Source organism: Camelus ferus, chromosome 4 (genome assembly GCF_009834535.1).
Source record: "Camelus ferus isolate YT-003-E chromosome 4, BCGSAC_Cfer_1.0, whole genome shotgun sequence".
Taxonomy (NCBI): Eukaryota; Metazoa; Chordata; class Mammalia; order Artiodactyla; family Camelidae; genus Camelus; species Camelus ferus.
The window spans coordinates 42,936,322-42,962,291 of NC_045699.1; the positions used below are offsets into that span (position 1 = coordinate 42,936,322).

At 42.1% G+C, this 25,970-nt stretch overlaps 1 protein-coding gene across 12 annotated transcripts in view; it reads left to right on the top strand.

Moving 5' to 3' along the window:
• The window catches only part of LOC102504108 (protein unc-13 homolog B), a 167,050-nt gene that overhangs the window by 96,591 nt on the left and 44,489 nt on the right, over positions 1-25,970 (top strand). For 2 of the 12 annotated variants that reach the window (XM_014561931.2, XM_032477921.1), the window contains exons 1-2: positions 11,859-11,957; positions 19,806-22,328. The exons of 7 other annotated variants lie outside the window; for them this stretch is intronic. In XM_014561931.2, coding sequence (XP_014417417.2) covers positions 20,042-22,328 — 2,287 coding nt within the window. In that variant the 5' untranslated portion in view covers positions 11,859-11,957; positions 19,806-20,041. Of the gene's footprint in view, positions 1-11,856; positions 11,958-19,805; positions 22,329-25,970 lie in introns of those variants that run through there. 3 more of the 12 variants (XM_032477919.1, XM_032477922.1, XM_032477920.1) reach the window with 3 other exon arrangements.

Here is a 25,970-nt window from a genome sequence, read left to right on the forward strand (position 1 = left end):
ACATAATAGGCACTCTGTAAATATCCTGTTGACAGGATGAATGAAAAGGATTTTGAGTAGAAAATCTAGTCCCTTTTCATTCTGGGCAGTTATTTTGTGGAACAGAATGAGGAGGGTTCTCTTGCCTAAAAAAGTCTCTGAAAAAGGAGAGGTCCATATCCATACTTGCTTGTGGTCATTTTGGATTGAGAAATGTTTCTATAATCCTTAAGTTTCATCTTTCCAGCCACCAATAGCTATGGCTTCTCCCTCCCCTCAACAGAAAGCTTGCTTCTTTTTCCTCTCGCTGTTCTAAGATGAAATAGAGACAAAGATACTTTGCTTTGTATACTCTTGCAGCCTCCTCATCCAGTCCTACTTCCACACCATTTCCTCTCAGTGGACTGAAAAGGGAAAGGGTATCTCATTCCCCACCCCTCCTTTTTTTTTTTTTTTTTTTTTTGAAGGCAAAAAATATCTTTTTAATTGAGATATATAATTTATGTAACATAAAACTTACCATTTTAAATCTTGATCTTGGACTTCTAGCTTCCAGAATTGTTAGAATAAATTTCTGTTTCTCAAACCACCCAGGCCATTGTATTATGTTATGGCAGCCCTAGCAAAGTAATACTTTTCAGGGCAGAAGGGGAAGAAGATGGCACAGAAGCTTCAGTGTTCCTCACGTGTGAGTCTTTTTTTCCTGAGGTCTAGTTGGTGGGAAATATGTTCTTGAGGCTGGTATTTGTGGGCTCATTCATGATATCCAGTGAATTTTGTCTTTATTTACTCTTATCCCTATTATTAATAACATTTAGGACTAAACTAGCAACAGAAAGATCTGAGTCCTTGCAGTAGCTTAGTCTTAAAATCGGAGGGAACTTGAACAAAGTATTTCCTATTTCTTAGTCTCCTCAACTATAAAATTAGGGATAATAACTGTCTCCTCTCACAGAGTTTTGATGAGATCATAGAACAATGCATTTTTGACAGCAAAGCTTTATAAACAATTGCTTTAGAGTCACCAATGGGCCTCCTATTACTTCTCAGAATTGTTGATTTTCAGGGCTCCCTGTGCTGTACAATATGTCATTGTTGCTTATCTATTTTATACATAATAGTTTGTATCTCTCAATCCCATGCTGCTGTCTTGCCCCTCCTCTTTCCCTCTTCTCTTTGTAATCACTAGTTTGTTTCCTATATCTGTGAGTTTGTTTCTTTTTTGCTGTATATATATATGACCTTCCTGCAGTGGCCTGAGTGACCTGCCAGAGGTGTTGTTGAGCACAGCTGGAGCCTTTGCTGCTGAATGGGAACCCAGTGAAACTGCTTCCAGTCATTAAAGTGGCAAGGAGCCAGTGCCATAGGATTTCAGGCCTTTGCAGGGATCTAGACTCCCAGGTGGCGTGGGGTTCCTAGGATAACTTGCTGTGTGCATCACTCAGATGAGGTCATCTATATATACTGATGCTTCTCTGGGGCCCGCAAGAAAAAAGTCACATTGCTTTTGTGTACTTGTCAGGAGAAATGCTTAACGTTACTTAGGTGTTTTTCCCCTCTGAAATATTCTGGACACATTTATGGCCTGGATCTGAATGTTTATCAGTGATTGATCTTCTGTAAACTTTAGATCTGGTTCTAGGCTGTGACTGAACCTTGTAAATTGTAAGACATTACATCTAGGATTGGGATTTGGGGCACCTTATTTGAAGGGGTAGAGTTTGGTGCAGATTTCTGAGGGGCATATCGGAACATCTTTGAGGAATGCCATGATAGCATTAGCCTACCTAGAGTCAGAAGAGTGTGTCAGATACAGCAGGCCTCAGCTCTAGCTGGCAGTATTTTCTGAACACAATGTCAATAAATGGAGGTACTTTGTAAACTCTTTTGGAATAAGTCTGATTGATACTTCTGTTCAAAATTACTTGCTTTCAAATAATAAGCCCATCTTAATTTCTACAACTTTCTCTGACTCCTGCTGCTTCTGTGACCATCCAACCAATGGGAACATTTGATACTGGCTGGGAAGGAATTCTTCGTCTGTGAGAGAAAACCCTTTTGCCAGAGTTTACCCAAAAGGAAGCAGTTAATATAATTATTCCACTTTAAATCAAGCCAACTAAGAGGGTACCACACTGGGTGCTGTTGGTGCTATTTGTAAGACATTTTCTTATCATTTAGAAGCTTATAGGCCAGAGATGTAGTTAGATGGAAATAATTAACAGTTAAATATTTAACGTACTTTTTCCTATCACTTTCCTCAGTTCTTATTCTCATTTTTCTTTGCAACAGTCCTTAGTGTTTTTTGAAACACTCTACTTGTATCTTCTGATTTTCTTAGGTTCTTCCAATTCTTTTTCTATGTTTCTTACTTTGCCTATCTTCTTTCCTGTCTGACTTTGTCTCTTCTTTCTATAGTCTTCCCCATGGCATCTCATTTAATCTCAAATCTGCATCTCCTTAGCTTCTAATCTGGAGTCATTAATCGATCAACTACTGTGTGGTTGGTACTATGCTTGATCCTGGCTCCTGTGCTAGGCAGCCAGCAGACTTCCAACTAGCCTTTCTAAGCAGGTGATTCCCAAATCTATACTTCTGAACCTCCCTTTTGTCCTTAGGTTCTAGTCTTCATATCTAGTTATCTACTGGTTATTCTCACTACAGTTTCCCAGTGTTTGAAAGTTCCCTCTTGGGCCTGTTCTTCTTCCTTTGTTCTCTGTTTGTGTTAAAATCACCCTTGTTCTGCTAGTCACCCACTCAAAATTATGGTGTCATTCTTCCTTCTCTCTCGCCTCCCACATTGGATTACTTGCCAGATCTGGTTCTTTTTCTCTCTACGATTTATCAGACTCTTCTCTGTTCTCCTTGGCATTCAGGTCTTCTTTATTTCTTAGACAGGAATATTAGTCTTCCAGTGGTTTCCTTGCTTTTATTTATTTTTCTTGGAATCCATTATGTATACCACCACCAGATTTATCTTCCTAAAACATCACTAGTCATGGCTACCACTTATACTCAGGGCTCAGTTTAGATGTCACATCCTTTGAAGCCTTCCCCAAAGTCCCCAAGTAGAGTTTAGATACTCATTTTTCTATCTTTCTATAGCATTTCATATACAGCCAAAGTTGGTATTTATCATACTGTCCTGGAATTGTATGAGCATTTGCCCTCAAGATTATGTGTTTCTTAAAAGAATATCTACTGTAGATTCCTTTTATATTAAATTCAGAAATAGGCAAAAGTAACCTGTGGTGTCAGACTTTAGGATAGTGATTATTGTTGGGTGGCAGGGTAGGTAGTGATTAGGTATGAACACAGTGGGGCTTCTGGAGTTCTGATGATCTGTTCTTGATTTGAATTCTGTTTACACTGATGTAGTTTTGATTTCTGCACGTTTCTGTATATAATAATTCAATAAAAAATTTAAATAAAAGCTAAATGAAAAGGGCATGGAAATACAGAATAAGGACTGTGTTGTTTAAGTTTACATCCCTGATGCATGGTATCCAGCAAGTCTTAACAGATATGTGAGTGAATGAGTGAAAGTTTTTCCTCAAAAAGACATTAATTTCTTTTTCCATTGGTAGTTAAATTATGTCTGAACTTTTTTGCCTGACATCCATGACCACCCATGACTTGGCCCAATCTGATTTACTCACCTTTGTTAACCCAGAGGCCAGATTATAGAATTGAAAGAATTTGGGTCTTGGAATCAGCAAGTGCCTGAGTTTGAAATCTGGCTCCACCACATACCAGCTGTAACCTTAGGCTTAGGCAAGTCACCCAGTCTCTTAGAAACATAGGTTTCTCATCTCTGAATTGGATATCATTTGCCTCAGTGGATAGATATGGATTAAGTAAGATAATATATAGAGAGCAGGGCCTGGCATGTTGTTAGCATTCAGCATATGTTAGTTTCCCTTCCTTTCCAACATCACACCTTCCTTTTTGTCCTTTTCATATCTTTGCTCATCCTGTATTCTGTGCCTTGAATGCCTTTTCTTCTTGTCAGTTTCCACATATCCAAATATTATTCACCCTTCAGGGTCAAGCTCAGATATATCCCCTCTTTCACAGAGTCTTCCCTGATTTTCATCCAAACCAGCACCTTGAAAGATGGAAATATTTTCTTACAAATTCTCATATATTTCACCAGTGTCTCTTATAATACATATTAGTCACTCACGCTAACCTTTAGAATTTGCCAAAGGCAGCCCTCTCACTCCAGACCCAAAGAATAGGCACTCTAATTGGGCTGTCAGTTGGAATAAACTGGGGCATGAAAACACAGGTTGAGAAAACTGCTTTGGGCTTTTGATATTCTTTTTGGTACCTCCTTCTGCACTAGGAGAAATTCAGATGTCTAGTCAAAGATATGGACCCAAAAGCAAGGGGTCAAGTTGCAAACTATTTGACTTACCTTTTGAATTGGTTTTCTGTTAAAGATGTCTTTATGGCCCAGCCTGGTTTACCAAGATAGGAGGCCTTGCAGGAATTTGAGTCTGAAGTCTTAGGAATTAAGAGTGGAGTATCTTCTCTGTCTCATGTGTCTTAGGGACCTAGTAGATGTAGATAGAAAAACAAAGCTGAGGGATTCAGAGATCCTATTCTTGGCCATTATTTTCTTGTTACTTCTGCTTTCTACTTGCATTCTCCTTGCACATATATGGACTTTAGCTCCTTTGCTAGATTGCACTTAAGGTCAGTAACTGATTACAGTCCCTAACACAACTTCTGATACTTAGACATTCAGCAAAATTTTGTGGAAAGATTACTTAAAAGTATAAAGTAGTATTATAAAGCCAAAAGTAATTGGTTGTGAAAAAAGTGATTATAACAGAAAATAATTGCCATAGGACTTTAACGTAAGGAGCAAGCCCTTTGAGTTAAGGTGGTCAGAGAAGTCTTGTCAGAGGAATTCCCAGAGGGTACTAAGACAATAATTGTTCTTATGTATCAGGAGCTGTCCAAGAAATAAAATAATGAGCTTAGAAAGATGGAAATCAAGAGATAACTTGCTTCCTGTGTTTACGTATGTCATGAGGGAGATCCATGACTCCTTGTTAGTGGCAAGTTGTGTTCTTTCTGTAGACAACGCAGCAGAGATTTACCACCATTCCAAAATAGGTGCATCATGAAGTACAGTCATAATGTACAAAATAAGACATCTTGAAGCCAAAGGGAAGAGGTAAGTTATAGCAAATAATCTTCCCCAGTTCCATAGGCTTCTGCTTCCCTTTGCTGATTGTCATCTTTGAGCATGCTAGGGAAATGTTTTTATTTGGTCCACACCTGAGGACATTTAAACATAAATAGCCAGAGATGACAAGTTAGGAAGGGCATTCTAGATGAAAACCAACATCCTGGAGCATTTCTTATGACAGGTGAGATAAAAAACTGTTGACTGGTTTCTCTCTAAAACTCTTCCTTTTTGGCTTTGGTAGTATCTCCCCCTCCAAGTCCTTTTCTAATTTCTGACATCTCCATCTTTTGTTTCTGTTACTGTATTTCTTTTCCTCTGCTCTCCCCTTAAAACTTGGTGATTCCCAGGGCTCTGTTTTCCACCTCATTCTCTTCTCTTGATAATCTCACCCATGTTTTTACCCATACACTGATACATCCCAAATCCCAAATTCCTCTCTCTACCTCAGTCTTCTTTCACAAGCTCCAGACTCATATCTAGGTGCCTATGGATATTGTCACCAGAATTTTCATAGGCACTTGAAGCAGTATGTTCAAAATGTGCTTATTGTCTCTTCTTTCTCCTTCACCTCATCTTCTGTATGTCCTTTGTTAGTAAATGGCACTATCAATCACTCAGGCACAAGATCTAACACTCCTCATAATATGGGTATAACAATGCCCCATATCATAGCATTTCTCCTATTAGATTATGAACTCCCTAAGGGCAAGGAGTATATTTTTTCATCAAGCCTGGTATTACACATAGGTACCTAATAAGTATTAATTTGACTATTTATTTTAAAAATTTGGGAGCAGAATTATATTAGTAATGTTCAAAAGCACTGCATTAGTTTGTTAGGGCTGCCATAGCTAAGTACCCACATATTGGGTGGCTTACACCACGGAAATTGATTATCTTATTGTTCTGGGGGCTAGAAGTCCAAAATCAAGCAGGATTAGCCCCTTCTGAGGGCTGTGAGAGAGGGGTCTGTTCCAGTCCTCTCTTCGTGGTTTGTAGATGGTCATCTTCTCCTGTATCTCTTCATATTGTCTTTCCTCTATACCTATTTCTTTATCCAAATTTACCTTTTTATAAGGATACCAGTCATATTGGATAGGGCCTACCTTAATGACCTCATTTTAACTTGATTACCTCTGTAAAGACCCTGTCTCCAAACAAGGTCACCGTCTGAGGTACTGAGGATTAGGACTTCAACATATGGATTTTGGGGGAACACAGTCCAACCTATAACAGATACCAAGTTTTTTTTTTTTTTTTTTTTTACTGTTTTTGTTCCAAGTCTTGTTTTCTGATAGGCACTTGATCGGGTTTTTAACCTCCTTACTGTACTAGTTTTTACTCTCTGATAGCACTCTAGACAGTGCCATATGGAAGTAGAAAGGATGGGATGGCACATTCAGTGGGTGACCAAACTTAGGGAATTGGAAAGCTTTAGATCCCTCTAGACAGGGACAGTTCAAGAGAGAACTCTGATAATGGACTGAGGAGCATGGACTTTTTCCTGAGAGCAGTCACAGAAGGATTTTAAGAAAATGAGTGCCAAAAAATCTATCTACATTTTAGAATCATCCCTCTCATAAATTGTTAAGAATGGATTGGGAGTAGGGAGGGGTGAGAAGGAGGTGGTTGTGGAGGAAGGGAGACTAAGGAGGATGAATATTATGCAACAACTCAAGTGAGAAATGATACAAGCCTAGGCTAAAGGCTATAGAAAAAGGGGCAGATTTTATAGGTGGGAAGGTAAAATAGATTAGACTTGGTGACATGTGCTAAGGGGATAAAGGGTTTTGCATGAGTTTCTGTCACTGGGTGGAGAATTAAAATATAGGGGTTCCAAGGATCTTGTGTCTGAGCAGCGGGGTCATCTCTGTGTGTGATTGGTGTGGGCGAACTGGCAGCCTGAGGCACCAGTGCCAACAACAGTCTTTCCCTTTGTGTTCTTTGCTTTCAGGCTAAATCTAGCTCTTTCTCCTGACTCACCTGGTTGAGTACTTCCCTTTCTCCCCTATACTTCCCTGTTAATCTGTCAGAGACCCCACACTAAGATTGTGTCTCCCTTAAGTCTTCTCTTCCCCCTTTGAACAATAGCTAGTTTCCTATAACTCAGTGCCTCATACTGTATTTTTGAATATATAGAGAATTTTACAGAAAGTCTTTGGGGTCCTTTCATTGAGTCCCAAGACACTTGAGATTTGTGTGTTGGCTAGGCACATATTTTGAAAAGCTTTTGAAAGTCTTACACCAAAAGAATTTTCCAGAATTGGGTTCACCTTATGGTATATCTCAGAACAAACCACAGAGAACTGAAGTTATTATCTGATTAATAGTAAGCCAATTAGAACGTAGGCTCTTTTTAGTACAAGAGGTTCACTTCCCTATGAAATTTCAAATTTGGGATTCCCATTAGAGAATCCCCTTGGCTTCCTTGGGGCATAGAGATTGGGGCAGGGCCAGTGCACTTTGTGGATTAGACTGGGATGTACATAAGCAGATACTAGTTCAGGACCAGCCTTAGGCCTAAATATGGGAGCTGTGACTTTTATGCAAGAGGGCAGTAGACATGTAAACTGCTTTGGTTATGAGTTTTTGATCATTTGCTTCTGGAATGGAAATGAGGCCACATCCTTTGGAGATATAGGCTAGAAATGTAACCATTTAGCCGGGGAGTCCTGAGGAATTTATCAGCTATTTATGTTGAAGTTCTTGCTAATCAGGGATGGTGCTTGACCTGATTGTAGAACTGAAATTTGTCAGCAGTTTGTGACTCCTCAGGCCTGCCTTGCAGCTTGTCAATTCTCATTTAGGCTGTGTAGCAGCTGTGTCTTAGCACATCAGTAAAATTGGTGCATCTCTGCCGGGTTCCTCATTCCCCTAGAGGGGCATGTTCCTGAGGGAAGAAGGAGAACCATCTCCCATTGCCCATCGTTCTCTGCTGCATGTATTTTCTCAGTAGTTTATAGAGAACATAATTTTACAGGAGGAAAAAAGAAGACTTTTCTCTACCAGCAGAACAAACCATTTTCTTCATGAAACAGATCCCAGCTGTGTGACCACATACCAGCCTCTTGTTGCTTCTGGCTTTATTTAGTGGTAGAGAAGGAAGAGTCACAAGCTTACTTCTGTGTAAGTCAGACTTGGGTTCTACGTATCCTTTACACCCTGAGTGTGTAAATCACTGGGAGTGTGTTATCACTGGGAGATGAGGTAGGTCCTGACCCAGCTGCTCTGGAGTGACACCTGAAAAGGCAGGCCAGGTTTGGAGCAGGCACACTCTTTGCTTCAACCAGTTGTATCTGGCTCCAGGGAGACTTAGACTAGTTTGTATGAGAGGGGAGAATTGTAGTTGATGAGCCCCTTCTCTGGTATCCTTGTGACACCACTTAGGACACTTTAGCTGAAGATGAATTTTGTGCACCAAGTGGTCTTCTGACTAACCCACCCATTCAGTTCCCCTTTAGAGCTCCTGCCATGCTGAACCTTCCCACAACTCTGCGTGAGTGTCAGTGTCTCATGTTGAATTTCCATCTTGACTCATTTGTCTCTAGGCGAAGATCCCTGCAAGGATTTAAATTGGGAACCAGACCTTGAGAATGTCTGTTCAAAGCATTTCACAGCTTCTGGATAAATGCCTTTTCCTTCTTAACCCAATCTGTTTTTCTAATTATGCCCGGCTAGCTCTTGAACAGCCCTGCTTTAAGGACGCTTCCCAGCTAAGGTGGGTGCTTGTGCTATTTCTTACCTCTAAAATGCACCCCTATCCTTTTAGCCAGCCCAGGATTCCCAAAAGACAGATCCACTGTGACAAGGGGGCTGCAATGTTATTTACATGGCTTAGGAAACAGAAATTGCATGTCTATCCTAAAAGGCTAGTCCCCTAAGGAGGTCTGATTATCCTTTGGTCATATGATGTCTAGCACTCTCTGGGCTCTGTTGAATGGCGACAAAAGGAACCCTGCTCTTTTACTGAGTTTACAGAAACTGCTATTTACTGCTTTCCCACTTGTTCTACTTCTTTCTTTCACTAAGACATAGGAAGGTGGAAAGATACAAAGGTAATTTATGGTCAAAGCCATATGAGCACTCTTGTGAAGTCTGAAGACTAGAACTATAGATAGCAGATTTATTGTGCCTCTTGTCCTAAACATGTTTTCTCTTGTTTGCGCCTTTGTTTTTCTGGAAAACCCAAGGTGCTTAGGAGATGATCTGAATGTGTTTGAGTGGGGAGATGGACAAGACAGGGTCACATTTAGCCTCAGGTCTAGAGGCACTGGTGGATGAGGCAGGAAAAAGTAGGTTCTTTAGGTGGTATCCTATCTCTGAAGATCCTTCCCAGTCTTGAGAATTTGGGCTTCTCAGTCTAGAAAGCTCTGACCTAAACATGGTCATGACAGCCACTGCTCTGAGCTCTTTATGAGTGGCTGCAGAGGTGGGGTGGGGTGGGGTGGGGGTTGAGGGGGGTTCTGATTTAATCAGTCGCACCCGTATTTCTTGTTTTAAAATCTATACCTGCTTCTCCTGGCTGAAATATGGGGAGCTCCACAGTAAATTTGCTATGACTTCCACTGGAATTTGACAGTTTTCAGGATTTTTTCCCCTTCTGTATTTAGATGTGGTTATGGTTGTGCTGTCAGCCCTTATCTCTTCTGTCATCCAGCCAGCTCCCCACTGGGTTAGGAGGTATTTGCTCTGCTGTCAGTGTTGGCTGCATAATGAGGTGGATGGTTAAGAAATGGGTTGTGTAGTGTCTCTTGGAATCTAAATTTTCTTCCTTGGTTGAGGGGGAAGCAGTGTTATTGGAAGAAGTCTGTAGGGAGGCAAATGTTGGCTCTGGAATCAACACTTTCTCCTTAGGATCTTGGATAAACCAAGGAAATCACTCTTAATTTAAAAGCTTGTTTTATCTACCATATAGGGCTGCCTATTCTGCGATGACAGATTCTAGGGTGGCCCCCATAGACTGACTACCTGATTCCTGGCTAACAGGCCGTTTTCTGTTGTACACTGTCGTGAGGAATGTTGCAGGCCAGCAGAAGTAGCAAGGTTTGAGAGCTTGGTTTGGGCATGATGAGTGGATCAAACTTGCCTACCTGATGTTAGCCTGAGGGGGTGGGGCAAGGGCTGCTTATCTCAATGGATTGAGCTCAGAGGAGGTAGAATAGGAATGGGCTTCACTGGATTGTTAATTGCTGATTGAAGCCCTGTATTGAGAAGAATTCTGAGGTTCTCTAAGCCCAAACAGTGTTTTTCCTGTCCTGTGATTGCAGAGTAGAAAGAGATATCATATATTTCATGTTTTTGGTGTTTTATACTCCAGGGTTTCAAAGGTTCCTGGCTTATGTTTGGCATTATGCTGCAGTGAACAACTTGAGCGCTCTTTGAAGATACACACATTTAATTTCCTGATGAGTCTTAACTAGAATTATTGAATTATTTGGAGTTAGGGCCACATGAGAGTCACCTGACTAGTCTACAGGGAGATGGGGCTATAGCTGGCAAAGAAGGACTGGGAAATCTGGGACTATGAAACCAGGATTCTGACAAGGGTCAGCTTAGGTCAATGTGGTATCACTTTAGGTTACTTAGTTCCTAATTTTGGGTCCTAAATTTTGAAGTAGAGGGTCTACCTCAGCCCACCCAGCTTCCACTACATCTGTCTAATCATTGCTTTGACATAGCCTAAGGGCTTTCTTGTTTGCTGGTTGATTTTCTTGCTGTGGCTGTTCAGGAAGAACTGGACCAGGTACCTACTCTGAGAACGTGGTGTTATTTGATGTTAACTGCACTTGGACACTTTATCTGTTCTCCAGCCTTGCCAGATGCAGACAGCAGATTATATACACACGACCCAAACAAACCAAAAAGCAACGAACAAAAAAAACCTTAGAGCTTATCTCAGTAGAAGGGAAGATGCCCTTTGTATTGTGCTCTGGCATTTGTGTTCTGTCTTCCTTCTGAGACTGGGAGTGCCTCACAGTATAGGGCTCTGCCTTATGTATGTCTCTTTATATCCTATAGCCCAGACAAGAGAGAAGTGGATAGGCAGAGGAAAAGGAAGGAGGGGGAGAAGAAAGAGGGGAAGGAATGGGGGAGGGGAGAGAGTAAGATCTATATTTAGGGAGAGGGAGAGACACCAAGGGTGTGTGAGTGAGCTTGCTGGCGAGGTCTGTGTGTGCGTGAGTGTGCTGGGAAAGGGGGTGTGTGCACCAGGAACGTGTGAGGAGGGCTGGTGCCCTATGGGAGGTTGCAGGCAGGAAGCAGCTGGAGAGGAGGAGGAGCAGCAGCAGGAGCAGTAGCTGCCCTGCTTTCTTTCTCAGTCTCAAAGCCCGGAATCGACTGAGTTAGAATTCCACGTCCAGTTGAAGTTTGGCTGCTATTACCTTCGGCAGGCTGGTCGTCAGAATCCCCCTCAGCAGAGAGATGTGGACCAGATTGGATTCCTAGATTTGCAGGCAGCAAGACTCCTGCCCAGCCCTTCAGTGAGGGGATTTCTCTGCCGGGCTTTGTTCCTATCATCAACTTTGCACCGTGGAGCCAGCCAGCTGGGTGCAGCTGAGAATAATAGCTCCTTGGCTCTGCTTGTCGCTTGGGCAAGCAGCTGTGCTGTGGCTTAGAAAGTTCATCCTGTGGCTTCTCTGTCAAACCAAGGAGTGCTTCTGAATGGATTTCCTTTTAAAGACAGCACTTGAATTCTAAAACTTGAGAATTTGTGGTTTTAATGTGTTTTTTTTTTCCTTTTTATTTCCTTAACTCTTATTTTGATTGCAGCAGCAAGGTAAGTGTTATTGAGTGTATGACTGACTCTGAACGACAAGCAGGGACAAAAGCAAAGCATTTGTGGGTGGAATATGGAGCAGCTACATTAATTACATAACTACTTGAGCCAACTTGCTTGTAGGGGGTCATTATAATGAGTGAAAAACAGCATACTCAGCACTGAGGGTAGAATCTTCACTTGCACGTGTTTATATGCTGATAATCTGGCCATCCATTCCTCCTTGGTACTGTCCTGTATGTATATAAATAACCTACTCACCCCTTTGGAAATGTGTATACCTGTGTACAAATAATCTGTTTCTCCCTCTTGGTATGTCCTTATGGTTATAAATAACCATTCCTCTGCTGTGTGTACGTATATATAGACAACTCATTCATTCATTTTATATAAATATACACAAGCCATCTTTCCTTCCATGCACATACATATATATAGATAAAATCTGTCCCTTATCTCATGCATGTATTCAGGTAACCTTCTTGTTCTTGTATACACCTGTATATGTTTAGAAACCTTTCCTGTTTTCTGTGTTTGTGTACTGTCCTTTTGTCTAATGTATTAATTCATCCTTTTTGTGTGCATATGCCATGTAAACAGAAAAATCATCTTGAGTTTTCTCAGTCTTAAATGTGTGCACACAAGTATAATAAATAATGTATCCATTTATGCCATGCATGTATGGTGAAAAGAGCACTAACTTTATAGATTGAAGACCTTCTTATAGATCCTAGCTCTACTCTGTGACCTTGGTCAAGTCATTTAGCCTCTCTGAGCTTCATTTTTCTCATTTATGAAATCAGAATAATAATCCTTCTCTCCTACTCACAGGGTTGTTGTGATGATAAAACAGACATCTTGTAAACTGTAAAATTCTGAACAAATGTAATTTTACTATTGCTACGTGTCCCTTTGGTATGAGCTGTGTGGGATAGCATACCTTTGACCCAGCTGCATTGAGATTATGCTTTTGTCTGTGAGAGGTTTCTAAGTCTTCCCTGTGAAGGTATAGCTTCTGTTGAAGTAACTAGGATTATCTTATTTCACCCAGAGTATTGGAAAGCTACACAGAGGTACAGGGTATCTAGAAAGGGTCAGGTTGTGAGAGAAAAGGTCTCATTCTCTGTAGGTTGGGGCCTTAATACTTTGTTCTTTGTAGCCTTGAGGAAGATTAGAACCTGTCACAAAATGGAAATATGCTGTTTCCAGCTAGGATCAAAGTGAACAGGTGAAAGGAAGAGTGAAAGAACAGAGCGTTCTACTGCCCCTGAGATGACAGTCTGCTCTTTGCAGTGAGCATCTGCTGCCAGGTTTTGAAGGCTCTCCAGAGGGTCCCCCGCCCTAACCTTCTAAAACTACGCTGTTCAATATAGTAGCCACCAGACACATGTGGTTATTGAGTACTTGAAGATGGCTAGTCTAAATTGAGATGTGCTGTAAATGTAAGATACATACCAGAGTTCAAGGACTCAGTATAAAAAGTAGAATGCAAATATATGATCATATTTTTATAGATTACATGTTGAAAGAATAGTATCTTGGATAATGGGTTAAATAAAAAGTGTTAAAATTAATTTCACCTGTTTCTTTTCAAGTTTAATGTGGCTACTAGAAATTTTAAAATTACATTTGTGGCTCACATTGTATTTCTATTGAACAATGCTGCTCTAGACCTGTCATCAGGGAAAGGATCAGGGCTGCCCTTCAGCTGGAGGGCATATGGAAGTCCTGTGATAGCACCCCTGGGGATAACAGGAACCATGCAGGGTCTCTTTCTGCCAGTCTCATATGCTGGAGAGATACCAGCTAATCGACAGTCTGAAAGAGGCTGGTGCTGCCACTACCTTCTTTATTTGTTCTGAGTGAGTCCCCCATTATTGTGAGTAAGTGTATTTCGGGAGAAGTTTCCAACTTAGTTTTACAATGAAAGGGGGTTGTAAGTCATCTGTCTAGAAGAAGGCAGCTTGTTGTTATGGAAACAGAAGTGGACTGGAAAGTAGAAGACTTGGATTCTAAGTCAGCCCTGCTATCACTCATTTATTCTTTCCACGGCACTGAGTTCTCACTGTGTGCCAGGCCATATGCTTGGCATAGTAATGCCCTGTGCTAGGCTTTGGGAATTGAAAAACAAATAAGGCACAGCTTTCAATGTAATGGAGTTCACACCCACCATGGGTCCTTAAGCAAGAGCCTCCCATTTAGATGTCTTCCAGAATAAAACAGATTAACAACAAGGGTGTCATTCTGGGTCAAGTGATACAGGGCTTTTGAGAAGCCAGAATAGCTGCTCTGCCTAAATTTCAGATTTAAAGAAAAACACTATGCTAGCCAGACAACACTACTCTGTTGGCCAGGTCACAATGTAGTGTGAGGTTCCAGGCCTTGATGTTCTCTAAAGGACTCTTCCAACTTTAGCATTTCCTGATTTTGTGTCCTGGATCCTTTTATTCAATGGGAAGTTTTTGATTGTTTGCTTGTTTGATTTTGAGTACCACATATGCCAGGCACTGAATTAGGTGCTAGGGATACAGCAATGAACAAAACAGTCCCTGCTCACGTTCCAGGATAGGGTTGGGGGGTGGCTGGGGAGAGACAGATAATAAACAAGCAAACAGATATATGATCTACCAGGTGGTAATCAGTTCTATGAAGAAATTATAACGGAGTAAGGGGCTAGAGAATGTAGGGTTTTGGTGGGGGATAAGAGAGTGTTCAGGGGCTAGATTCCTGCTCACATGCCTTCTTCAGACTGCTCATAAGAGCCATAGATAGTAAGGAAAAAAGAGAGCATGATGAGTGCTTAAGAAAAAAATTACTCTGATACTTGTTACAAATCATAAGGCAGACTTTATTCGGGGGGATTGTCACATTGGGGTATTGTAATAAGGGAGAGAGATTGAGCCGAACTCTGAATACAAGCATAAGTGGGAAGGAACAGCTTGAGGGTCAGTGGTTGGAAAATTACTAAGAAGAAACATCACAGGAAGAGAGGTGTCTGGCTAAACTGACTTGACAAGATTTTTGCTGGAGACAGGCCTGGGTGAGGGACAAGGAATTTGTCAGATATCAAAGATGTGGAGTTTTAACTAAACTGACCGGCAAGATTCTCACTAAAACTGGACTAAACAGAGCCCAAGATCAGTGACCTAGTCAGAAAGAGGACTCAAGTTTGGTCAAAGAGAGTCTGTCATGAGCATCAGATTCTGGGTGCATATGTATTTGTTTTATGGTCTCTTATACTCTTCGGTGTAATAAACATTGGTCTGGCTGACAGGAGCCCTGGGATGGGCATAGAATACCCAGTTCTGACTGGCATTCAGTTTTCATTCTGAGATCTTAATATGCCAGCCCCTTGAAGACTGCATCTTTCTTCCTGCTACTATATGTTCCCTGAGGTTCTGTCTCCCCTCTTGGATACAGTGCTTGAGGTTTTCTTTCCTTTACCATGACCAGTTTTTGCCCTATAAATGGGGTTCCTCCTAATGCAGGTGAGGAGGGATGACTAGTTCTAGGAACTGCAATGCAGGGACCTTACTGTGCATTTAATCTAGGTATTCTTTATTCCCTTTGGCTAATCTCACTCTTCATACCTTGTGACCCTGATCGTTTTCTCTGGCAAGATTCTCTGTAAGCATTAATTCTTTCCCAAAGATTAACATCCTAAGGGTACTCCTACCTGTTGCAGCCCTAGAAATCCATTTCCCACTATTTTAGCCATACAACATAATTGGTAAATGTCCAAGGAATGATCTGACCTCTGTGGGGGATCTGGAGGGGTAGGAGGCTCAGGCCTCTTGGTTTTCTGCCTTCTGGGCTTGTTTCATACAAAATGAGAGGCTGCTTGATATATGTGAAAAGAGTCCTGGCTTATTCCCAGAGGTCCCACTGTTGTTTCCTCCAAGCCAAGATTTGGGTCAGAAGCAATTTTACAAGGAATTCTCACATTCCTAGTAACATTTATTTGATAAGTCAGAGAGAGATGAAAGAATCAGCCATTTCAGAAAACTGAGGGGGTTTTTCTCTTGACTTCTTTTGATAGGCTGGTGTGATGCTGTGTGATGTAAGGAGTCTATCCCTGCCATAGTTCTCAGCTTTTCATCATTGAAGCTTTATTCCTTTTGATCAATTCATTTTGTTTTGGTATGTTCTCTTTTCAAAAGCAGATATCCTTTGAAACGGCTACCTTGTTTTTCCTAGCCTTAGGCATTCCTTAGGAACAGATTGCAGAAGAGTATGGCCATGTTTGAGAGCGTATGTCTGAAATTTGGAGAGTTGACTAGAGTGGATAGGCCAACAGGATTGGGCATTGACAGCACTGGGTACCTAGAAGGAAACTGGAGGGCTGGCTTTGAGCTGGTTGGACCCCAAGGCCTCCTATTCCATCCCCACTTATTACTTATTCTCTGTGGCCTTTCCTGTCCTGGTTTTGCTGGGCCTCTCACCACCTTCCCGTTCCCCACCCCTGAAATTAAATGCTCACTTTTTATTACAACTTCTATTATAACATGTATCACTGTATTTTGTGATTGTATGTCTAACTCTGTCTCCAAACTTTAATATGTTAGAGAACAGGAACTGTGTCATATCCCTGGCACATAGCTTTGTGCCTGGCACATCGGTTTCACTGATAGAGATCAAACTGTTTTTCTTACACTTCAGCCCTCGTTGCTTCATTCATGTGGCCAGTAGTAGCAAAGAGAGGCTGAAGGAGGTGGCCTTGAATTGGACCTCCTGGCTCCACAGGTTGCTTTTTCAGAGTGACTAGTTGATCCCTGGGAATTACATTGGGCTCTGTCCCCTGTTTCAAAACCTAAACATCTGGGTGATTGAGTGGGTTTGGTGCCTTTAGGGAACTCATATCCCTAGGAGATGTTTTTAATTTAGAGTTCATTAGGGGGCAAGAACTACCAGTTTAGAAGAAGGTTTAGAGGGTTTTGTTTATTTGTTTAATATGGAAGCAAGCCTCTTTGTTTGAGAATGGGCAGAGTTGCTATGGCAGCTTTAGCTGGAAATTTTCTACTTGTCACTAATGTAGAAAACCTGACAGCTCTGCCTTTAGTCCTTCCGGACGCCATAGGAAAGGGCTCTGAACACAGTGGCTGTGCCATTTGCCCCCTGTGTGGCTGGCCAGCTAGTGTTGTAGGCACTGCACTCTTGGAAGGAAACCTCATGGAACCATTCAGGAAGTTAGGCCAAGCCAATGTGGAATATTGATCTGAGGGGCAGAGATGGATAGGCTCAGAGTCAACCTGACCTGCACTGAAGCAATAGCTTCATTTAGAACATTTAGAGTCAGCTTCATTTTTGTTCCTGAAAAACTACCTCCTCTGGACCACAGTGGAGCTGGCCTTGGAGGACCTGGCAATGCATTCTGGGCCTCAGCAGCACTAGAAAGGAAAAGCCTGCCTCCTGTAGCTGTTTTCCCCTTCTCATGCTTTCAGGCTGTCTGAGGAAGGATGGCAAGCCTCCTGTCACCTGAATGAAATGTTAGGGACTGGATGTTTTGCTCCTCCCTTTTCTTTCCCTAGAAAGAAAACTTCTAGAAGAAAGAAGGACTAACAAAGAATGACACTCTAATGGTAGAGTTCCAGGCACCGCTGTAGACCATCAGAAGAGACTGGGAAAGGTAGGGGTCTGGGGCTGGGATAGAAGTCGTGGTTCATTCATATCATAACATTTAGGCAGTTGTACTCATGGCTTAGATACTGGTTTCCCTGCTTCTTTGTCTCAGGAACTTGCCGTATCAGTAAATGATAACACTGTAGTACTTTATAGTTTACTAATTATCAGTCTCATTTTAGCTTTATAACATTCCTGTGACTATCTCCCCCACTTTACCGATAAGGAAACTAAGGCACAGAGAGGTCAAGTGTTTAATCCAAGGTCACTGGTGAAGCAAGACCCAAACTTAAGTCTCTAGATCTCAGTCTAATAACACTTGCTCGTGGCTTCATGTGGTCATACACAGAGCTTCCGTCTTGGTTTGGTAAGCAGTCTTTCCCCTTTGAGACAAACTTTAAAGACTAATCAACAACTTTAGTCTGTCAGGCTAGGGACTTTGTTTAAAGTTAATACCATATGTTAAGACCAGATCAAGGTGCCAGACCTTGCACAGTTGGAAAAAAGAAACAGGTGGCTTTGCAATAAGAGATTTTGTACTTATGGAAGGAGAAAAAGAAGAATTTGATGAGTCAGTTCTAGAATTGGGGCTTTGCTGTCTAGGCAGCTGGGCACTAAGCTCAAGACCCAGGAGTTCTGGTTGTGCACATCAGAACATTCTCTTTCTCTCCCTCTGTGTCTGTCTGTCTTGTCTCTGTCTCTCTCAGACACGCAGACACACACACTCTCTCTCTCACTCTCACTCTAGACTGAGTTGGCCACATTAGGGGTATGGCTAATCCTGATCCCTGGAAACATTGGAATAAAGCATTAATGCTTAAAAATTGATAATCAGGCCTCTGTAGTCCCTCACAGGATGGGTAGAGTTCTTAGATGAGGAATTCCTAGATAAAGTAGAGTTTTGACATAACTAGAGAGAAGGGAAGAAATGAAATGGGAAATAATCTAGTTTCTGTCTCTTGTTTCTTGGCCTAGTTATTTCCAGTAAAAGGGTCAGCTTCATCTTTATCTCAAGTCTTTTGACTTGTTCTTCTGGTTCTTCCTAGTCTGTAGAAGCACAGTGCTTTTAACTTTCAGACCCACAGGCTATAGTTGGTGGCCTTTCCTGAAAAAGATTTGCTATGGGAGCAGTCAGCTTGGGTTCTTCACGGGCAGTTTTCCCCTTTTAGGGTTAACTTGAGTACTGGGAAAAGGAATCCGGGGTTTAGAACATTTAGAAATCTAGATCAAATCCAGAAAATGGAGAAACCATCTCAGGTTGAAGAACATGAAGGGTAGCCGGTCTCCCACCAACCCATTTTACCCCTGCCGGGGCTGACCGAGCAGACCCAGAGAGTATTGGCAGTGCCGTGCACTCCTGGGCTCTCTCCTTCACCCTTTGTACTTTCCACTCTGCTCTGTCCCTACATTCTGCATGTTCCCAGTACAAAGGGAATGGATGTCCACCCCACATAAGGTAATAGTCATCTCTGCCTCTGTAGTACAGTCGCTGGTAGCTTAGGATGTAGAGGCAAGACTGGTGGCAGGTCTTTCTTCACCTTTTTGGAGAACAGCAAAGCATTGGGAGCCCTCTGTAATGCTAACCAACTCCCCACCTGCCCTATGCAGTGTTCTCTCCAGGCCAGTCAGAGGGCTGGAGCAACCCTGCATTACTCCTGCAGTGGACAGTGCTGGGAAATCGCTTACTTGTCATGATCCTTTCTCCAGGTGAAGGGATGCTGTCACTGAACAAGGAGAAAACACTTTGTGCTATAAACACAGGCAGGAGCAAACGTTTGAGTAGCTGAGCCTTCACCAGAACAATAAACTGGGGACAGGGGGAGAGAGAAACATTCCATGTCTTGCGTTTTACTGTGTATGTGATTTGAGTTTTGGTGGTTAAGCATCTGTTTGTTCATTGCTGAGCGAGACCCTCATGTTGAATTTGTAAAGGTTCAGTCACTCATTGACCTCACTCCACCTACTTCCCAGAAGTTTATCTCAATCCTGATGCCTTTGGATGCTTGCTCAGAACACAAGGATTTGATTTGTTGGTACATCAGTGCTCTAGTGGGAAGCCAAGGAGAGAGAGCTGATTGCCTGTAACCTTTAAGGTCAGCGTTGGGAGGCAGGTCAGTGTTGACTCCTACAGTCTTAGAAGGTAATCTTATTCCTGTTTGACAGCTTGATTCATATTAAGATTATCTTGGTACTTTCTGACCTGAGTGCACTATTTTCGTTTTTTACTAGCTGCAGGATAAGAGTCAAGCCAGGATCCAGGGACATGTGCCAGGTTTGGAGACCACACATGGGACCATTCCAGGCAGCTCTGTGGGCCAAGCCCAAGGCATCAGCCGGCAATAATTGCTAAAAACAGACTGAAAAGAGCAGATCAGGGTGTTAACCTTCTAACCCAGTCTCCATTAACCATTCTGAGTAGAAACAAGAGGAAGAAGCCGAGAATCCCTCAGACCCTGAGGGAAAAAATGAAACGATTGTTGCAAGAGTCAGAGGAAGAAATCATGGTCACCTTGGGACCCTCCTCCAGGCTTTCCCCCGATAAGGCTAAGGCAGAGACTGTGTGTGGCATCAAGAGCCAGTCCTCAGGCCCTGCTGGATCCTTACCAGAGGACAGCTCTCTGCCCGCCCAGTGTGGGTCAGTAGCCTCAGCCATTGGTGGGGATGGTGATGGGGTCCTGGCCCAGTATTGCAGCTTTGGGCAGCAGGCCAGCAGCCAGCTTCCTCTGGGCTCCACTGCTGCCGGTGTTTCAGGGTCTCGCTCTCAGGACATCTCATCTGCCAACATTACCACAAGCTGTCAAGAGCCCTCAGAGAGGAATCAAGCCAAGCCCCTTTCATCCAGAGGCCCTGGCCAAGGCTGCAGCCGTGAACAGCGAGAACCCCTGGGGGATGTGGTGGACTATATCATCAGGGAGCTGCAAGGCATCAGCCGTCTCCAAACTGAGATCGCTGAGTTGCAGCAGCACTTGAGCCAAGTCCGGGGTTCAGTAGATGAAGTCTCTAGCTGTGTAGACTCAGTTCTGAGTGAAATAGAAGGCCTACAAGTGGGCAGCAGCACCCTGGCCAAGGTGTGTGTTCGGGGAAAGGCCCAGGAACCCCATGTGGACAGACCTAGTGAGGAAGCCATTCTGTATCTGTATGGACTTCCTGAGCAAGATGGGGAAAATACCATGGAGCTGGTGCACAGCTTCCTGGCCAAGCACCTCTGTGTTAACGGCTTGCAGTGCAGCAGGTACATTAAAGAGGCATACAGGGCCGGCAAAGCCCCAGCCCCCAGGCCTACTGTTGTGAAGCTTGCCCATCTAGAGCATAGAGACCTCATATTGCAGAAATCTATCCTCTTGCAGAGTTTAGGGGTCCGGATTGCCACCAGAGAAGAACCAAGCAGACCACAGTGCTGTAAGAATCCCCAAAAGGAGCCTCTATCATTTTTGCAACAACAACTTCAGGATCGTAATTTGAATTCTTTAAATCTAGATGAACCAGTTTTTCAGGTGGAAACAGGAGACAGAGGACCAATAATAGGAGCATGTCAAATGAGGGCTCAGAATCAACATGGAGAACTCCAGACCCCTGAACAGCAAGGCCTTTGCTTCCCACCCAAGAACAGTTTAGCAAAACCGAGTGATGAATCTAAGCCAGGCGGTGAAGTTAAAGGAAGATCAGAAATACCCCAAGTTATCAGTGGCACCTGTGATGAACTGACAGGGAGAGAGGCTTCTCTGTCTACCCTCCATCCATTTGAGGAACCTTCCTCAGTGTTAATCTCAAAAGAGGAGGATTCTGGAAAATCCCAGGTTTTCAAACAGTGCATCCAAGGACTTGAAACATATAAAGTAGCAAAAATAGAAAATAACTGCTGTGAATCAAGTGAAGCTGACAGCTGCCTGTCACTGTCTGGGTTGCTGAAGACAGAAGACAAACTCTTGGCATGTGAAGCCAGGCTTGATATTCTGAGCTCAAAGCAGCTAGAGGACCTTTTAACAGATAAGTCAAGAAGGTTTGCAACTCTGAGCTGTGACAGCATGATGGAGGAAATTATCATAGGGCCTGAGACTTTCGGTGACATGGTTCATATTGACCTGAATGAAGAGGAGGAACGTGCTGCTCAGGTCCTCAAAGATGTCTTTGAAAAGTCCTCTTGTAGTCTGGGTGGCTCACAGGAGGATGAAGATGTAGAAATCAAGTTTTACAGGAGTAAACTGGGCCGAGCAATTCACCACTTTCGTTCAGCTTTGCAGGGAGTATTTCAGAAGCTGGACAACAGTGGGTCCATCACTCCTGAGGACCTGGAAAGCATTGAGAGCGGTTCCCAGTCAGAGAACAGTGATAGACTTCTTGGGACAGTGAGTTCAGGGGGTGCTCAGGATTTCTCAGTGGAGAGCCCTGGGAGTCAGGGGAGTGAGAGCTTGCTCAGTGTGGTCTCTGGTGGAGTGGGCATCTCTGCACAGGGAGACCAAACCTCTCAGGATCCCAGCAACTCCTCTCTGGCTTCTAATAACTTGCCCCTTGCGTATTCATCACCAGGTTTTGCTCTAGCTCCGTGTCTGGGAAGTGAAACTTGTTCCAGGCCTGAATCTCCCAACCAGGGCAAAAGAAGCCTAGAGCAAGTGTGTGCAGAGACCATCTACCTTAACAAATGCATCAATAATTTAAAAAATGTTCTAAGAGAGAAAAGACTGAGGCAGAAAAAACTTTTGCACGAGCTAGTACAGAAGACAAACCATCTCTCGGTAGAAGACATGCACCCAGGTATTCCAAGTCTCTATTTAATGGGTTCACAGCTGGTCAGGTATGGCCTTCTATCAGGCCAGCATGAAACCCAGCTTGGTGGTGAGTTCTACAAGGGGCTGGGGGAGGTCCACAGCTTGAATCAGTCTAAATTAGTGGATCTTAATCTGGTCCTGTGGGGATTGCAGTGTAAGAGAGTTCAAAAGCAACAGGAAAGGAGTTCCTGTCCCTAGGGAGCTTCCAGTTTATTGCGAGGAGCTTTATTTTTGAAAATACCTTTTCAAAGGAGGGAGGAACATCTGGACAAAAGTAGTTTGCAGCTTGCAGGACTTTCAGGATATTCTGGTGTGCAAAGTAGGTGTGGGGTAGGAGATAGGAATGGGGAAAAGAAGCATGTTTCTCACAGGCACTAGGGGGGCTGATGCGATCCTATGTTAGCATTTTAAAATTACTCTCCACAGGTTTCTTGCTGAGGTAAGATTGCCATTTCTCCAGTTGCTGATGGGGCTTCTCCACCTTGTAGTCCACTTTCGGAATTTTCCCTTATCCTGACCTCTCTTCTTCTCACAACTGGACTTGACAAACACAGAACCTTATTTCTGAATTGGAGCCGTCCAGGAAATGCTTATAGTGCTGACCCTGCCCTCCACAAGTCGTATTCCCTTTTTCTCATCTCCACCTAAAGGCTGCTTACCTAAGAATGGGAAGGCTTTTGGCTACAAGAAATAAGGGAACTTTTTTACTAGGTAGCACGGAGGTAATATGTAACTTTAAAGTTACTTCTTCCAATCAAAATTAAATTTATCCAAAGAGCATATGTTTTATTCATCTAGTTTTAAATGTTAATGGGGTTGTCTTCTTATGCGTATAACCTGATTAATCTTTCTAGGGCAAAATTAAACTTATGAAAGCATACTGTGTTGGCAAAGGTGTGAGAGACCATGCACTCATACATTGCTGGTGGGAAGTGGAAATTGATATAACCTCTAAGGAAGGCACTTGGCAAAATTTATCAAAATTATGTATAACCTTTGAGCCCCAACACTACTTTCAGGAATATATCCTGCAGGTACACTTTCACATGTGGAAGAGACATATGTTCAGGTCTATTTTTGAAGCATTTTTTTAAATAGTGAAACTGAAAACAACCTAAATGTTAAGAAAGGCTGCTTAAATAACTTACTGGCACAACTAAACTATGGAATACAGTACCATGCAGCTTTAAAAAGAATGAGGTGCCAAAGGAAAAAAAAAAAAGAAAGAATGAGGTGCCTCTTTACTGAAATGGAAAGACATCTTGACATGTGAAAAAAAAAAGGTACAGAACAGGATATGTAAGATGTTTACATTTGTATAAAAAGGAGAGGGAAAGAATACACAAACCTATAGTGTCTGTATATGTATAGAATATCTAACAAAGATATGTAAGAAACTGATAGATGATTGCCCATGGAGAAAAGTATTAGGTGGAAAACTAATGGGATGAGGAGATTTTTTTTACTGTATACCTTTTAATAATTTTTAGAATTTGAATCATGTGAATTAATACCAAGTCATAAAATTAAATTTAAAAAATGAAAAAAAATCATTGTCACGTTCCTTTCAAATATCCCTAGAGTGGCTCCTTACAGCTTATCAGAAAAAGTCTAAATTCCTTCACTTGGTGTTCAAGACCACGGCAGTTGGTCTCTAGTTTACATTTCCAGCCTTTTCTTCCATTGTCCCATTAGACTCCACCTAGAAGGAAACTGCTGTCTCACAAATTGGCCTTGTACTTTGTTTCAGCATATTCACATATGCATGCTTCCTTCTAGCCTAAGGTTCTGTGTTCACCATAGCAGCCTAGCAAAATTTACTCAGTTCTTCAACATACAGCCAAAATATCACCTCCTCCAGGAAGCTTTCCATAATTCCTCAACTGCAAGAGATTTTTCTCTCCTCTTAACTTTGCAGCCCCTCTTCCTTCTCCCTTGGCATTTAGAAATTATACATTACAGCAATAGTAGAAACAACAAATATCAAAGCAGTACTTGCTTACTAATTCCTTAAACATTGGCAGGAGTTAATGTTAGCATGAACATCCAGAACACTGGGGCTGAATTCTTCAAGTTGGAGAGTTTCCCTTCTGGGCTGACATCCTGCTGGATGATGCAGGAACTTCTGGTACCTGTGGTAAGTAGGTGGTGGCAGCAGCAGAGATAATGAGAAGGAGGAGGTTTTCTGAAACACCAGTAAGAAATCAAGACAAAGTTTTGAGTGCTTACCTGGATCCAATCTGCAGGCTGCAGAGAGGGTGGTGAAGAGATTGCTAGGCAGTGGCAGTATCTCTTCAGTGTTGAGTCCAGCCTGACTCCAGTACCATTCCATAGAGCAAGAGGAATAGATTCAGTATAACAGTGATTGCTACCACAGTGAAATATTTGAAATGTTCCTTCTTTACTGCCTTGCTTGAGACTTTAGGAGGCTTAAGCTTACTAGTAGTATCTTACCATTAGTTTTAGATCTTATTTTTTAATTCTTTTCCTTCTTTTTTTTTCAGAGATGTGGGATGGGGAGGAGTACATACCAGGCACTATTTTAAGTACTTTTACATGCATTACATTAAAATGTAATTTTTTCATTCCTACCACTACCAAAATAGCTTTTGTCAAGGCCATCAGATGACCATCATATTGCCCAATTTCTGGTCCATTTTTAGTTCTCTTAGTCTGCAACTTGATATCATTGATTATTTCCTTTTATTATAACAGCTTTTTTTGTGTGTGTTTACATACCATAAAATTCACCCTTAAAATCCCTTAAAAATGTACAATTGAGTGGTTTTAGTATATTCAGAGTTACGCAGCCATCATTCTAGACTGTTTCCATCACCCCAAAAAGAACCCCCTTAACTATTAATAGTCACTCTCTAATCCCCTTTGTCCCCAGCTTCTGGCAACCACTAATCTACTTTATGCTTTTATGGATTTGCTTGTTCTGGACATTGCATGTAAGTGGATTTGTATAATATGTGGCCTTTTCTGACTGGCTTCTTCAACTTAGCAGAATGTTTTCGAGATTGACTCATGTTGTAATATATGTGGATACTTCTTTTTGTGGCCGAATAATATTCCATTACATGGATATGGCACATTTTGTTCATCCATTTGTCGGTTGATGGACATTTGGTTGTTTGGGTTGGTTTTTTGTTTGTTTGTTTTTTGTTTTTTTGCCACTTTTTGGCTACTATGAATAATGCTGTGAACACTCTGTGAACAAATTTTTGTGTGGTCATATATTTTCAATTCCTAGAAATGGAATTGCTGGGTCAGTTCCATTTCCAACTCTGTGTTAAACATTTTTGAGGAACTTCTAGGCTGTTTTCTATTGTGGTTGTACCATCTTACATTTCTACCAGCAATGTATGAGAGTTCTAATTTCTCCACATCCTTGCCAACATTTGCTAATGTCTGTTTATTATTATGACCATCCTAGTGGGTGTGACATAACTTTTCTTGATTTGCATTTCCCTAGTGGCTGATGATGTTGAACATATTTTCATGTGCTTATTGGCCATTTTTATATATTCTTTGGAGAAATATCTATTCAAATCCTTTACCCATTTTTAAATTGAGTTGTTTGTCTTTTTTTGTTGAGTTGTAAGAGTTCTTTATATGTTTGGGA